Source organism: Phaethon aethereus, assembly GCF_964289735.1.
Source record: "Phaethon aethereus genome assembly, chromosome: 1".
Classification (NCBI taxonomy): Eukaryota; Metazoa; Chordata; class Aves; order Phaethontiformes; family Phaethontidae; genus Phaethon; species Phaethon aethereus.
In genome coordinates this window covers 219,223,472-219,240,878 of record NC_138575.1, presented here as the reverse complement: position 1 = coordinate 219,240,878, position 17,407 = coordinate 219,223,472, and the positions used below count along the sequence as shown (strand labels likewise).

Here is a 17,407-nt window from a genome sequence, read left to right as displayed (position 1 = left end):
TAAGTTTGCAGATGACACCAAGTTGGGTGGGAGTGTTGATGTGCTGGAGGATAGGAGGGCTCTGCAAAGGGGTCTGGACAGGCTGGACCAATGGGCTGAGGTCAACTGTATGAGGTTTAAAAAGGCCAAGTGCCAGGTTCTGCACTTGGGTCACAACAACCCCATGCAACGCTACAGGCTTGGGGAGGAGCGGCTGGAGAGCTGCCCAGCAGAAAAGGACCTGGGGGTGCTGGTTGACAGCCGGCTGAACATGAGCCAGCAGTGTGCCCAGGTGGCTAAGAAAGCCAACAGCATCCTGGCCCGTATCAGCACTAGTGTGGCCAGCAGGAGTAGGGAAGTGATCGTGCCCCTGTACTCGGCACTGGTGAGGCCGCACCTCGAATCCTGTGTTCAGTGTCGGGCCCCTCACTACAAGAAAGGCGTTGAGGTGCTGGAGCGTGTCCAGAGAAGGGCAACGAAGCTGGTGAGGGGTCTGGAGAACAAGTCTGATGAGGAGCAGCTGAGGGAACTGGGGTCATTTAGTCTGGAGGAAAGGAGGCTGAGGGGAGACCCCATCGCTCTCTACAACTACCTGAAAGGGGGCTGTGGTGAGGGGAGTGTTGGTCTCTTCTCCCAAGCAACAAGTGATAGGACGAGAGGAAATGGCCTCAAGTTGCGCCAGGAGAGGTTTAGATAGGATATTAGGAAAAAATTTGAGAGAGTGGTCAGGCATTGGAACAGGCTGCCCAGGGAGGTGGTGGAGTCACCAGCACTGGAAGTGTTCAAAAGACATGGCACTTCAGTACACGGCTTAGTGGGCATAGTGGTGTTGGGTTGATGGTTGGACTTGATGATCTTAAAGGTCTTTTCCAACCTTAATTATTCTGTGATCTGCTGGCCATTACAGTAATGGAAGACCTGTTCACACTTACCAAAAAGGATGTAAGCGAAAGATGACGAGATGGCAATGTTTACCTTTTGATCTAACACTAAGTAGTTACACAGCCAACCCAGAAGTGGTAAAATTGAATTCAACACCTTCATTCACTCTCAGAAGGTTCAAAATTACAATTCCCACTCCTAGTAGGGTGGCCCAGGCAGAAGACAAGCAGATGGAAAAGAAATGCGAGATTCAAGGGCCCAAAGAAAGGAGAAGAAAAGGAATCATGAGTTTAATTCCTGTGGAAAAAAAGAGCTTGAGCTTTAGTCCCTACAACTATCTCACAAAATTTTGTAGGTATTTGCCCTTAAAATCTTGGAAGGAGAAGCAGCATAGCAGTTCAATTCATCTAAGCAAATGTAGATATTTACACCTGAGCTAGTTCCATATAATCCATTTATAGCCCACGTAGATTAGGAAGAGTCGGCTCATCCTAAAGTAAGCATCTGAGCTTTGCTGAATACATTTGGTGAGATCAATTCTGTTGTAGAGTCTCTGGCAAGTTTTTCTAGTGAAAACCAATGTATGCAATGTCTTGGGGAAGGTCTTCGGGATATAGGAGTGTTACCAGGTACTGGGGAACTCTTATGCTCCCCTTTAGAGACAGAATTACCATTGCAGATCTGACCTTCATTCATAAGGTTTATTCATGCACAGACATTTCTGGCAGACAAAAATCAATTTGCTAAGCATGGCAGCATTTAACTTCGAGAACGAGCATATATCCTGTTCTACTAAACAAAATTAAAGTATCCTCAGCACAGTGAAATAAGTGAAAATCAAGATTAAACATATGAACATAGAGCTGCATACGTCAGTGTTAAGGAGGCTTCAGCTTCATTTAGCTTTATTCACGTAACAAATGTAACAAGCTTCTTTAATATGTTCTGTTAGAAGATAAGTTGAATGCAAGTCCTGTTTTAGTTCATTATATGAACACAAGGACAAATTTAAATGCTTTTTAATTCCTGACTATGTTTAGTTACTAGAAATACAACTCGGGTATCAATTTTGCTAAATTTCTCAGGTACTGTTGGAGAATTTTCTTTGGCATTAAGAGCAGGATGTTGATTATACTATAAAAATCACTTTCTCCCACATCTCTCACTTGACTAAAAAGGCAGTATTAAAAATAAAAAAAGAATCAGAGCAGGTTGAATAAAAATCACTTTTCTAAAACAAATTTCATTACCAAGGTTTGAGGTTCTCATTCCTCAGTCTTTAGTGGAAAAGAAAAAAAAAAACACAACAGAAAGAGTTATCCTTTTTCATATATCAAATGAGATCTACAACAAAGATATTTCTGCCCTTTTCTGGATTCAACTTCAGAAATAGAGTGTTTTTTCTCTAGTCACCAGTGATCCAATCTGCACTTCAAATAAGTCTCATTTTTACTCTGAGATTCATCTTTCATTTACACAACAGCTTTACTGAATGGTATCAACAGGTGAATGCTTCTTGGCAGTTTCTCTAACTGTCAAATATCGCAGACACCTCTTCTTGAAAATTTAGTCTCGCAAACTTAGGTCTCTCAATAAAAAAAAAAAAAAAAATTAATTTACTGGACCCTGATGAGGTATACGAACATAACCATGCAATGAATATGTGTATTTTGTATTTTGCAAAACATTCAGCAGTGACTAACTTGTGTAAAAAAACTGAGTGCTACTCAGTAAGCATTTGGTATTTTACAAACAGCAACATTACGTGAGCATGAGTTTTCTTCAAAGGATCAGCATGGGCAAACTTTGCAGGTGAAGCCAATGCGAGTCATTCTGCAATGCAGCACATAGTTGGAAATAAGTAACTGCATGTTTGTTCTGCTCTAAGGTAGTATCAGTTCATTAATTTATCAGCAGTGCAAGAGAAAATGTAAAATATTTTTTAAAAATACCAGCTATCCAGAAAGAGACACACCACATTTCAAAAGATGTAGGCAAAACAGTCAGAAGAGACCAACATTTCCAGCAGACGACAAAGATTTCCATGAAAGGCGGCAGTCACACAGCTGGATGAAAGTCATTCTACAGATGAATTCGTGATCACAAACCAAAAATTTTACAAGTTTAATCCAATTAGCACAGAATTTGAGACTTCTTTTAAATGGTTTCACAGCTAGTAGTAACTTTTTCTCCGCTATTTCTTAAGAAACCCAGGAAGCAAGTGAGAATAGAAATGTAAGCAGCAAAACTGTCCAAGCCAGTTGCCTGACAAAGTGCTAGTAGTACACAGAAACAGTGTGGGTTTTGACCAACTTTCTTAAGCTTAGGTCTAAAATAAAGACTTATTTTGACTTAAAGAAAAAGGAAACTGCTTGCGTCCTCTTGCAAGCTGATAACTGAAATCTCATGCAAAGTGAGGATTCACAGAAGCTTCATTCCTTGAAACACCCACCTCAAGTATAAACTTTTATCAGCAAACTCATGTTTTGACCTGCTAACACTATTAAAATATCTACCCCCATTAATGTAATTCTTTTAATTGCAAGAAACGGTTATAACTTTGGGGCTGTTGCAGCTTCACAGGGGTAGCCAAGACTCTTAGCTTTGGGATCAACATCATCTACTATCTGTCTAGGCAAACTCAAACCCACAGACCAGTTTGCCAGACTGGCAGCACTGGTACCTCCCCGTAACTCAGGCTCAGTTGCCGCTGGCCACCTTTTACACAACTTTTAATCTGAGCTAGAAAGAAAGATAAGGGGAACAGCCTGAAGGGACGATGAGTTTCTAGCTACCATTTGCATACTGCCATCGCTCAAGTAACTCATGTTTGAGATACAAACCCTCCAACCTAAACCACCACGCATAGATGCTATCAGGATCAGAGAAGAACCTGGCAGCTTGCGTTGCAGGCAGAAGGAAAGCGCTGCAATATAATGCGCACCTGAATCTTCTCACTGCACCAGCTTCCTGAAAACACCACAGTATCTGAAAAACATAAAACTCGTGGCATCAGAAGATCCTTCCCCTCCTGTATGGCACAACACGGGTAGACAGAAAGGAGAACAAACCTTGGCAGTAGAAAGTGTTTGTCCATAGCATTTGGAACAAAAAATGACGAACTATATCAGAGCCACCGTACGTATAATCCAGCAGCAGGTTTGACAGTAACACCATCTGCTGCTGCAGAACATGGGAAACAAAACCCCACAGCACACATATGAAATTACTTGCCCCTCTGTTGTCTTTAAATCCTCTTTTTAGTTAGAGCCTGACTTAACTCACAAGCAAGAAACTTCATGTTCTTAGTTTTATTTTTAAATATTTTCACTACAACTCAATATTCACTAGTATCTAAATATTTTTGAGCTCTGGCCTCAGTAATAATTTGCAGCAATCAATTATAATTACAGAACATGTGAGAGGCATTTAAATTTGAATTACTTTTAAATTTCATTCAATACACCATTTTTCTGGTTTTATAATATAAAAAGAATGCAAACCTCTAGGAGCTTTGCTTTGTGTACTTTTAAAAATCTCCTCTGAAGTTAATAGCATCCTTTTTTAAAACTTTTTTTTTTCCCCGAAACTTTCACACAGTCCTCCTTAGTCTACTGATCTGTCTGCACTATCTTTCAAGATGGAGCAGCCACAGCTGAGCACTAAAATCAAGATGAAGGCAAACAAGCAATCAACAAAATGAGAGGGGCAAAATAAAATATCCTCCCAAAATAAAATATCCTCCAAGTTTTACATGTGATTCTCAGCCCATTCTTTGTGCTATTTGGTATTTTGTTAGTTTTTAAACTCCAGATCCATATTAACAAAGGTGCTTTCCTCTGACCTATCACAATACTACCTAGAATATTTTGCTGGGCTAACAGCTAATTTTAAACATTCTGGGATGTACTTGTCATAAACATTTTCCTGTCTACTGCATACTTATAACTGTTTCATTTGCAGTTTTGTTGCCCATTCACAAGACTATTTTATCCACAGCAGTGACAGGATTAGACATCTTTCACCTTGATCTGTTTTTAAACAACTCATCTCCTTCCTGTTTTCTTGGCAAGTAAGATTAATTTCCCATGTCATAAAGAAAAATTGAGGAATTCTACTTTACTCATACCACAGTGACCAAAAAATTTAAAAAAAAAAAAAAATCTTTTTCTATCCAACTTTCTGGTGGTTAATCAGTTTAAGGTTTATGATGATGCTTTCCCTCTCAACCGATAACTGCTTCGGATGCTGACTAACATTCAGTGGTTGACTTAGCTGGAATGGTTGAGCAATGCATTCCTTGATGTCCTGCTAACCCTCTGCCAGGCAGGGTTGTCAAGGATGAACATGAAGCAAACCCACTCCTTAGCTAGTCCTAACTTAAAATCAACAGCATGAACACAGACCACCGGGTGGTTTTTTGGGTTTCTTTTGCATTAACATGTTGGGCTGTAGACTGCAATGGCTAAAAACATACTCCATGGCTCACCCGATTCCTCCTGCCACAAAGAATAATGTCAAAGAAAGGACTGAGCATGAGAGTTACTATTTTGATCATATCGAGTAAGGTTGCTGTGGAACACAAGTCAACCGCTTTAATCAGTGACCTCCTTCAAAGACTTGCATCTGTATGTAAGTACCTGTCAAGCATGATCCATCTATCCACACTTCAAAAGAACTATCCACGCTTTCAAAAGAAAATAGCAGAATATTTTTCTCTGGAGAATAACCAATACAACTATCAGAACTATGAAATTACAATTTCGTAAAGTTTATCAAAAACAGATGTAAAAGCTCCTTGCATTTGATTCCCTAAATCACTATTAGACTCTTTAGAATGTGCTAGTCACTCCGTTTTCCACTCCTGTACTCTAACACGAGTTTGTATATTTTTACCAGCTGTACTTCTAACTTTTTCAGAAAGCCAAGTATCTAAGCCTGGCAACTCCATACACTTTCACATTATTGGTGTCTTCCAGTACCTCATTTCCTAACACACCAGTTTTATCATATTTCATCTTTATTGCCAGAAAGGCAGCATAACTAGAATAAAAGATATAACAAATTAGCTTAATAATGACACCTTATGCAAAGGAGTTATTTAAGTTCTCAGCAATGTACTTATTTTAATCATTGCATTGTAGCTAATGATTTTAGACACCCATGTTTGCTAGATTTTTTTCTTTTTACATAAGACACTTCTCTGTCTGCATGCTCTCCAAATCTGCCTTGGACTTTCTAGCTTCCTTCTTTCTACTGCCAGCTATGAGTACGTTGTCCTCATGGACTTCACCAGGGTCAGATTTGCACCTTTCAAACAGCTTCTGCTTGGCATAAAAACATGGACATTTGGCTCTTATGCTTATCTTCACCATCCTACTCCCATTTACAGAATCATAGAATCACTGAGGTTGGAAGAGACCTTTGACATCATCCATGTCCAACCATTAACCTAGCACTGCCAAGTCCCCCACCAAACCATGTCCCTAAGCACCACGTCTACACGTCTTTTAAATCCCTGCAGGGATAATAATTCCACCACTTCCCTGGGCAGACTGTTCCAGTGCTTGACAGCCCTTTCAGTGAAGAAATTTCTCCTAATATCCAGTCTAAAGCTGCCCTGGCACAACTTGAGGCCACTTCCTCTTGTCCTATCACTAGCTACTTGGGAGAAGAGACCAACACGCACCTCACTACACCCTCCTTTCAGGTAGTTGTAGAGAGCGATAAGGTCTCCCCTCAGCCTCCTCTTCTCCAGACTGAACAACCCCAGTTCCCTTAGCTGCTCCTCATCAGACTCAGTTCTGTCAGCGGCTCCTCCTAAGACTTGTGCTCCAGACCCTTCATCAGCTTCACTGCCCTTCTCTGGACACGCTCCAGCACCTCAATGTCCTTCTTGTAGTGACTGTCAGACAAATACGCATTCAGAGACCTTTACCAGCTTTGCAAGCATGCCACATCTAGGACACAGTCAGCGTTTTTATTCCTTAACTTATGACTAGTTCTACTGGTCTCTCTTCTTATAAAGGTTAGATCTTCCAAAAGTTCCTTCGTTATCGTATCAATCTTTCTTACCTGCTGCTAACCTTTCTTAACCTCCATATAGATTGCTAACATGTTATTTAGGAGGTCAGCTAATACAGTCTGCTACAGAATTTGTCCAAGCTTAAATATACATTTAAAGGGATAGTTTTACCACTTACTGGAAGTATCTTTTGCACAGCAGGGCATTCACATGGCCATTTTAGGCCAGCTTAAGCTAGTTCCAGTGTTGCCTGGAGGTGGTAGTTGGAAGGGGGTTTTTTTGGAGGGTGGGTTTTTTCTTTTGGTTTGGTTTTTTTTTTTTCAAACAAAGGTAAAACTTTCTGGGTAGACACCCAATAGACCAGCATCCTGCAACGCACCTCTCCACCTTGGATACTTTCTTGGAATGTATTGTTGATAACTGCAAGAATATCACACCACAAGCTCTGGGATCAAACTAAAGTTTCCACACTTCTATCACCTACTAATTAATACGGCTTTTGTGAACCATTGCAGTTTGTTCTCAGGAGGAAACCATTATAATCCTGATAGTCATTAATACTAAAAGACAATGAACATGCCCTGGCACTTGTGCTACCAGATAGCTGTAGATGAGCTGGAAAACAGCCAGGGCAGTTACCTGAGGGACACAGAGTGGAGTAGAAAATCAAGTGATTACGGGCACACAATCTTTAACAACCAATTTCATTCAGCATGCTACTGGTTCAGGACTTTGCCAACCAGAACTGACCATTAGGATAGAAAAACAGTATAAAAACCCACACTGCTTCATGCCAATAACGACCATTTTCTCGGAAAAGGGGATTTGGAAGGCTGGGGCTCGTGAGGTATGACTTGCTTGTTATCCATTCTTCAAATATCAATCAAGCCTGCGAACTCAAGGGTAAGCAGCGCTTTTCTCCAAGGTACTACAAGATCTAAATGATCATAATGGAAAGAAATCTAATACTAAAGCCCAGCTGCCGAAACACAGGAATCCTTAGAACTAGGCCTTGCTTCACTTTGAGAAATTGTTTGTTTTCCCCAGACCATTACAGACATTGACAGGGTCACAATTTCTACTGTAGTTCTGAGAAATTCTCTGCTGCTTGAGCTTTAAGAGCTTTGTTTGGCTCTTGGGGAAGAGAAATAACTGTATCAGGCTGTTGGCAGACTGCATATGAGACTGACAAATGCTAGAGGCTTCTAAGAAATACTTGTTAATGCTAAAATGTTTGTCAAGCTTTATAGAACAACTGAAACAAAAAGGAGTTCATTGATTTGCAGAGAAGAGGGCAGAGGAGAAAGGGTAATGAAGCAGGGTGGAAAGATCATCTTAGTGTTACGAACAGCCACAGACCTTGCTATTCCGCAACTGGAACAAACTATGCCCTTACCGCAAGGCTGGAGGAAGCAAAAAAAAAAACCCACAAAACCAAAACAAACAAAAACCCCATACCTTTGAAAGAGTTTTATTATTTCCCAATTATTTTAATATTTGGAACCAACCAGATGATTTTATTGAACCCCACAGCCAAAGCCATCAATGCATTACTGTGCCCCAGCACCGGTACCCAAGTAAGGAACAATGGAGAAAGCCTGCAGTGTGAGGGGAGGGTGCTCCGCACCGCTGCAGGCCGGGCAGCCTCCCCACCGTGCGATGCGTGATCCCCACAGTGCGGCACCGGTGCAGACTGTCTGCATCAGGAGATACTCCTGGAATGCAACGTCAGCTCCCTCATCAGCCATACACCTGCATTTCCTCTCAGAGGAGCACAGCACAGGTTGTCCACAGCAGAGGATACCAAGAGGAGACTTGTCCCAACTAAGGGAGATACACATGAAGGGCTGAATATCTCTGCCAACTCCAGCTGCCATAAACCTGGAGGAACGCAGCTGCTCAAAGAATCACAGAATGGTTTGGGTTGGAAGGGACCTTCAAAGGCCATCTAGTCCAACCCTCCTGCAATAAGCAGGGACATCTGCAACTAGATCAGGTTGCTCAGAGCCCTGTCCAACCTGACCTGGGATGTTGCCAGGGACAGGGCATCTACCACCTCTCTGGGCAACCCAGGACAGGGTTTCACCAAACAAGCGTTGTATGGCCCAGAAAAAGATTTTGATGTTAAAATGGATAGTTTCAAAGAACGGCAAGACAACTGGCTCTAAGGCAGCAGTGAGCACAGAGCCACAATATTCTTCAGCAGGATAGTTATTCATCATCCCCCCCATCATCTGCCCCTTCTTGCCAGTTCAGTGCTGCAGTAGCTCCTCAGGTGAAGGAATAGTACCCTCTCCATCTTCTTTCTCAAAGGAAGTTTTTCTGTCATTGTCTCCTGCCTCCAGCAGGATAATATTACCAAGTCACTAAGTGTGTTCTCTTCCCCCCAAATCTACCAGGTTTCTGCCAGAGGGACGCAGTCTATCAGCTACTGAAGAGCACAGAAACACCACAAATAGTTATTCTGTTTTAATCTTTATACCAACAATACTGTGGGTTTTCCAGAAGTTCCCACAAGCTTCTCAGTTTAGTATAGGCCATAAACAAGCTAATCTAAATGTCAGCTTTGGGATGGGCTCAGAAGTGTGTGTACCAGGCAGGGGACATTAATAATATCACACACGTATCTGCTAACTGTTCTTACACTAGGCACTATTACCTTGAAGTAATCCCAAACATGAGGAAGAAAAAGTTGCATTCACAGAAAGTGTAGAAAACTCAGGAAGCCCCTGAGCAACGAACGTGGATGCAGGGAGAGTATTCTGAGAAACTCTTACAGCTTCTGCAGATCTCTGAAGTTGGCCAGCGCTGAGGAAAAGGTCCAACACTGATGGATGGCTGGACAAAACATAAGTTCCAGCTTACATGTGCTTGATATTTATGAAGTTCTGTGATACAGATATACCACAACACAGCCCATGTAACTTCTTTCAGTAAAAGTCATCATGCACTGGCCAGAAAAGTCTCCATCTGCGTTCCCGGATCTTACACACATACTCTGAAATAAGATTTAAGACTGGGAATTGGAAATCGTATCAGAAGTTTTTCCTCCAGTTCTGTACCACCCAAAGTGTGCTGGAATTCAACAAGGCTGCCTACCAAAAGCGTACTGCCCTTCCTTGGTGGAGGCACATGGTCCGACAGAACCTGCATAATCCCTTGGAGAGCTGAGCTTTGGCAGGGGACCTCAGACATCCTGTCACAGCTCATCTGTGCCTGGAGAGCTGCATGCAGAGTTCCTTTTTCCATTCCACATGGCATTCTGTCATCTCTTTCAGATGAGCAGTGTTACTGGAAAGAGACCGAACTGCTTGTCTCTTCTACATAGGATCGTAAGATGATGCGGAGCCTAGTTCAAACTGGCATTGCCAGCGCAAATACAAGCACACTCAGGTGAGTCAACATGCCAGCTCAACGCACATAAAGATAGGAGTCTCGCCTCAGAAAACCTAACAAAATGCGAATAGTTAAAACAAAGATATGCATCCATACTCTACTATGAGATAATTAATTCCAATGTAAACTTCATTAGCTTCTTAAATGAGTAACTAAAAAGCTCATGTGGATAAGGCATGCTGATCTTAAAGTCATATTAATCTAAAGTGACTAAAGTGTAGACAAGAGGAGTTTATTCTGCATCAGAGACTTATTTGCTGTGAAGCCAGTACAAGAATGATTACTCCTGCTACTTTCTCAGAATTTAACCCTATTATGTTGTTTGAAAATTTCAGCTCCAAGGCACTGGAGTCTACCTTCAACCAATCAGTTAAGTTGATAGCTAGAAACATTAGAGGTGTAGAACTTCCATCATATTCAAAAATGAAACCAGGATGGAAGTAATACATCATGTTCTAAAGTTTACTAGATACGCTTTTCTTCTCCAATTGCTTGTTGCCAAGTTAAAAATACTGCATTTTACTAAGAGGTGGTAGATTAATGGCTTTGACATAAATGTTTTGGTTCAGTTCCCTAGGTGCAGCAGGAAAGCAATGATCTACTTCTATTTCAAATATACCTAAGAAAGTTCAGTCTGCATTCAGGTGATAACTACTGGACTGATTCAGAGCAGCAGTTAAATTTCTTGTTCATAAAGGAAAGGGTGTGATAAGATATGAACACTTAGACCTGCAGAGCAGATGAAAAGTGTTACCTCTAACAAGCTGATACAGCTTTATGGCAGAAGCAAGCCTGTAGTACTGATATATCCACACACTTAATATGTTTAATGAAGAAGATTCAGCAATATATGGTGTGTCAATAAACTCCACCAATCCAGCATTTACAGACACTACCAACATTCAGTGTCAGAACTTGTTTGTTTACATAGGAGGACACCACATGAATTAATCTATCTGCATTGAAACCAGTTAATAAATCTCAAGTACAGTATCAATTATTAAATTTCAAGTGAAATAATGTTTGGCAGTACTTCCATATCACATTTATCGCCTACTTTTAATACTAACCAATCTACTGTGGGTATTACATGTTACTGCAATGTATCATGACTTTACCCAGGAGTCACATCAAACCCTGTAACTTCTGATCAATAGTACACAAACATGCCTGATATCAAACACTAAATACAAGGCGGGGGGGGAGGGGGGGAATCAATCACATTAACAGAACACTCTGCTTCACTACCCTCTTCTTTAGGAATATACCTCATCTTGAGCTTGAAAGTTTGTCAAACTCCTTGTCATTAAATACGGTTGGCTTTTGCTCACTATATTAAACAGCTGCAAAGCTTCAGGTATGTTTCTCCCATGCAGCAGTTTAAGCCAACATTAATTGTTATTTCTTCAGAAAATGGTAAGAACCCTTAAGCTTAATGCTGTAAAGCTTTCCAGAAGTATTGGAATAACAATAAAAAACCCTGACATAACCCACTGAAACAAACTACTTCAGCATCCAAATTAATTTGAAGAGAGAAAAGATGTTAGGTGTCTAGAAGGTTCAGAAAGAATATACAGCAGCTTGTAAAACATAACTTACTGCTTGGAAGCATGGTAGCTCCAAAGACCATGTTTTTTCAGTTCTACAATGTAGTATCAGGTATTCTGTACTGAAAAAAATTAAAGAAACTATATAATAAATAAACTATTTCTAAACTATAAATGGCTTGCACAGACTTTCTGTAAGCTACCTGCCGTTAACCTCAGTTCTCATTATAAAGACAGAAAAGGGGAAGAGGAGAAAAGATTTTACAAAAATGGACCTACTACCAGGCATCTGCATCTCACCATGTCTGTCTTTACACCACTCAAGCCCGAGCCAACATGTGTTTTTATTATCAAACTCCAACCAAACACAACACATTCATGCTGTAATTAAGCAACAAACTTCTAGGCTGGGTCAATCTGTCAGAGAGATTGTCAAGAATCAAAGGAGATAAAGAAGTTTGAGCTGCAGAGAGAATACAGAAGTGTATTCTCCGAGTGCCTCAGACTGGAAATCCACACATCAAAATACACTTGCTGTTTTCAAGACCATTTTCAGCACTGTCATCACCAGCAAGATTTCGATGCAAGTTTGCTCTTTTGCTAAAATAATATGCAAAGCATGCATACTTGTTACCATTTCAATCAAAAGCAAATCAAACCCCATACTGCTAAGAAAAGCCTGCAAAAATGGATGAGCTAACACAGCCTAACAACACTTCGGAAGATGCCATTCACCTCCAGGAGAGGTTGTCCCATTCACACACTAGGGAACCTGGCAAACCAGTAAGCGTTTTGCGTAGTCATGTGTAAAATTAGATCTCTGTTGTGGAAGTTAACATTCTACTAATATTTTCATTCACAAGAGACCAAGTGCTTAATTAACATTTATACCGATTCTCAAGCTATTTACTGACACAAAGGAGGTGATGTGATATCATGGTTCCTTAAACACAGCCCTAAATACAGATATAGTTCTTGCTCCGCCTCTATCACACACATTTAATATTTAGATTTGCAACTGCTCTTCTGTTGCAAGTAAAACTCTTGGTAAAAAAGACAGTCTGTATTTGCTAGAATAAGGAGAACAAGTATTGGTTTCCTGTAATGATTTGTTCCCGTTTGCAGAGTTTTGCCTTCGGAAGCAGAGGCAAAAAAGGTACAGTACTGCAGCACACTGTAGGATGATCTGTTTGTTACCTTAGTTTTGCATCTAAAAGTGCAGTAATACTGGGGCAATGACATCTCCCAGCCCTCAGAAGTTCCAGTTAAAAATCATGTATTGGGTTGCTTTTTAACAAATCCTTCAAGAAACAACCTACTGTCAGACATAACAGCTAGCAAATTTTGTGAGTTAACATTGTCACCATCTTGATAGACACTCAACTATTCCTTCCAAGGAAGTTTAAGATTGTCATAATTGCAACCCAAGTCACAACATTGTACATAAAGCAAGGATAGCCATTCTTAAAGCCAAGATAATTAGTCTTCATAAAATCTTCACCAGATAACCACAGGACTCATTACTTTGAATAGTTGCAACTTTCAAGTGAGTCACCAGCCAGAAAAGTTAAGCTATGTGATCGCACAGCCTCCATACCAAGCAGAATATTTCCACAGCTACCAGTTTATCTCACTATATAATAGCGACAGGCAAAACCAAGACCACACATTTGTTTTCCTATTCAAGCATTCTTTACATTACCCACCAAATCACAAAGAACATTTTAAATTGGTTTATGCATTTTAAGACAAGATCATACCTGTGTATACACAGTTAAAACATCTAACTTGCTACTAATACAGGTTAATTTGATATCTAAACTAGTCAGACTACTACAGAAAACTATTCATACTCAAGCACTGCTGTCATTACTATTTGTCTTGAAATTCTCAGGTAGGAGATTTAATATGACAAACTTCAAGTGCTACCTGAGCATTGACAAAAAAAAAAATCTAAAATTCCTCTAAGAAATATTTGATAGCTGCTCAGCATCCACGTAGCATCCCTTCCTGCAAGGGAAGGTTATACCTTGTTTCCTTAATAATGAACAAGCTCTTTGTTCAAATTATGAACAGGAAAGAAAATATGACTGTTATACAACTACTGAACAACATTCAAACTTGAGCTCCCAGTTCTCCTTGAGGCTCTTAATATAAAGAAAGTAACTTCTGCTGGCATCTTCCTAGAGTAACTCTTCAGACAAGACAGTATAGGCCATGTTTGGGGTTTTTTTTAAACAAAAGCAAAAACACATTTGGAACTGCTGAACATTGAAACAGTGTTAAAGGTAATCAACAAAACCCCCAAACTATTGATTCCCTTCCTTGATAGCAAAATGAATATGGAGAGGAGTTCCAAATAGCTGTTACCTGACAGTTGAAATTTAAAACTTGGTCCAGAAGTTCAGAAAAAAACCACTTTGAGGTTTTGTAGCCATTTCCTTAAATTTTGTTATGTATTACTGTCAACACAAATCCACTGTCAAGCAGTGCTGGTATCAAAAGTGAAACTAACTGTATATAACTGAAATCAAAATCCCTTTTGCAATCCAAGGAAAACTACATACAGTTGGTAAATAACAGATGTTCAGAAAAAAAGGACCACTTCAGTTTTCAATCAATGTTTAGCAACTTTATGATTTGTACCCTTAAAAACACCACTTTAGGAACAAATTGAAGTAAAAATCACATAGAAAAATACAGTCACAGCAAATGTTTTTCCAAAAGCATAAAATGTCCCAGGTAACAGGTACCGACACCACAAACCAAGCCCAACAAGTTGGTTGTATCAAAGGAAAAGAAAACCCCTGTCACCCAAGTTATCACAGAAATTGCCAAGAATCACCCAAGTTTGGTTTTCACACCACCACACTTTCTTTCTTAGAGATGAGAAAAAGCAAGCAAATATATCATCTACACCAGACACAAGGAAAAAAATCCCAAGTAATTTAGAGATTACATTTTCAGAAGCTAAAATCGCTCCCATTTGGGGGGACTGTTCTAAAGCAGTGAGAATAACCTGTCCCCTGCCAAACAGGAAGGGCAATACAGAGAAAAGTTTAAAAATTTGGCAAGTATCAAATCAACCTATAACACAAACTCCATAATGCAAGTAATTTGAAAGCTTTTTAGAAAAGCGTTATGCAGTAATCATTGTCCTACTGATAAATGCTCCAGTCATGCAAATAAAGTTATCAGGATTTTTTTTTTAATCAAATGCTTATACTTAAAACACAGGTCACCATCTCATCCTTTTAATTTATGCTGCAGTTCACACAAGAAAATTATTCTTACGCACCCCCTACATTGTGTGACACAGTAAAAGCACTAGTTTTCTTTACCAACATCACTTTTAAAGGAAGGTTTTCATTAAAAATTCAAACTTTTAAGCACGTTGGTGATTTTTATAAATAAATTTTGCAACAGTTTAACAAAAACAATGCTTTTTCTAATCAATCCTTTATATAACGTAAGAAGCACAGGAGTGCAGGGGAATTGGATATAAACAGCAATTTTCCAGAAAGTTAACCCTGGTTTTAGAAGTTCGGGGGGGATCACCTGTCTTTTTCACCTTGATTAAGTGCTGGACAACATGAGGAGACAGTACATTAACCATACCTCATTATATTTCAGCAGTGAAAAATATATCTATAGGATGTCTGCACTTTGCAAAAAAACAGCGCCGTTTATATGAGGAAGTACCTACACACCGATTTAATCACACACACCCCCCACAGAGCATGGGTTCGGTGGAGAGGGAGGTGAGAGCGAGTGCATTTTGGAAGAAGAGCAGGGGCTATTGGCCCAAAAGCAGCCCTGAGAGCTGGGCTTCTCCAGCAGCAGGAAGTTTCTATGGGGCCTTGCCGAGCATGCGCCATGAGCTCCACAGTCTCCCTATGTGGCAAGAGTGCAAAAGCAACAACCAAACCAATAATAGAGACAAGAGACCAAGAGCAACAAGCACCTTCCCCTCTATATTCCTACCACCGCCTCCACACAGCCCTCCCCAGGCTGCTCTCTTGGCCCGGGCCCTCCCACATCCATTGCACGGAGCAGGAATTAGTCTGGCAACCAAATCTGCGACTGGGAAGAGAGAGAAGACAGGAGGAGCAGCTTGAAAGAAAACAGTGGAGTGTATAACCCATCCCTCCAGCTCGCACGGCTCAGGTCGCGGTGGGGCAGGAGCAAGCGGCGAGCTTTTATCTCTCCCCACCCAACTACAAGAGGGGACGAGGGGGAGGAGAAGAGAGGGATAGAGATGGCACACAATGGCTGGCTGTGTCTGTGGGGAGGAGATGGCCTACAACAGCAGCCGTGGGGAGGGCTCAGGGCTTCTCTGTGCCCCCCCTCCCGGCCCCATTTCTCACCCCACATACACCGAGAGGAAAGGACGGAGTGAAAGAGGATCAGGACATCGCCTTGTGTGTGTGTCCCTTTCTTGTTTCAGAAGAGAAGTAAAAACGGGCACATACATGGCGGGGTGGGGAGCGAAAAGACCCCCAAGCTGGGGGGAAGGGAGGAGATGGAAGAGACGCGCTGCCAACGCCAGCCTGAGCAAAAATAGTTATTTCAGCTTATCCTCCTTTCCGCAGGAGTCCCACCCGCGCAGAGCTCGGGAACGGACCCGGGGGGGGCGGAGGGGGGGCAGAGCCGGCAATGAGAGCGGGGAGGGGGGTCCCCCACCTCCTTCCCGTCCTCCGCTGTGGGGGGAGGCAGCTCACAGTCACACACACACAAACAGCAGCTCCCCTGCTAAAAAAAAAAAAAAAAAAAAAAAAATAAAAGAAAAAGGCCATGCTGAGGGGGGAGAGGGTTCCCCTCCCCCCGGAGGGCCGCTCCGGGAATCCCAGGCCCCTCCTCTCCCTCAGCGCGCTCCACCCCCAGGGCCGGGAGGAGGCGGGGGGGGAATAGCCCCGGCCCCCCCCGAGGCCCCCCACACTGAGACCCCCCCTCAGCCGGCCGTAGGGGTGGGCCGGGGCGGGGGGGAATGAGGTATTCGGGCCGCTCACCCTGGTCTCCGGGCTCCTGCGGCGGCTGCAGGACGCGCTCCAGCTCGGGGAAGGGCAGCTCGGGCAGGTCCAATAAGGCCCCGTAGCGCTCGAGGAAGGAGCAGACGACGGCGAAGTTAGGCCACGAGCCCGGACAGCACGGGCCTGCCGGAGGAGGGGGAGGCGGAGATGGAGCCGGAGGAGCCGCCGCCGCCGCCGCCATCTTGGACCTGAGGATGGAGAAGGAGCTGGGGAGGGGGCGGGAGGAGGGGGCGCTGCCGAGCCGCGCCGCCACTATCCCACAATGCAACGGCAGGACGGGGAGGGGAAGGGGGGGCGGCAGCTAGAGCGGCGCAAGGCGACGCCCCTCCGCCTCGTGCGGCAAGGGGAATGAAAACAAGGCGGGGCGGCGGTTGGGCGGGGCGGGGCAATTTATGAGGGGGCGGGGATAGGTCACTGGCTTGGCCAATGGGAGCGGGCGGAGGGGCACGAGAGCGCTGGCCAATGAGGGGGCAGCGGGCGTTTCTCCCCCATTCCTCCCCGCCTCCTTCCCTCCCGCAGGGTAGGCAGAGGTCGCGTGCGTGGCGGGG

The 17,407-nt window shown here is 42.5% G+C and overlaps 1 protein-coding gene across 1 annotated transcript in view; it reads right to left on the bottom strand.

Moving 5' to 3' along the window:
- Positions 1-17,145, bottom strand: part of RSF1 (remodeling and spacing factor 1) — a gene marked incomplete at its 3' end in the record, with an annotated part of 62,147 nt that extends 45,002 nt beyond the window's left edge. The window contains exon 1 of the mRNA XM_082014230.1: positions 16,839-17,145. Coding sequence (XP_081870356.1) covers positions 16,839-17,040 — 202 coding nt within the window. The 5' untranslated portion in view covers positions 17,041-17,145. The remainder of the gene's footprint in view (positions 1-16,838) is intronic.
- Between the last annotated feature and the right edge of the window lie 262 nt (positions 17,146-17,407).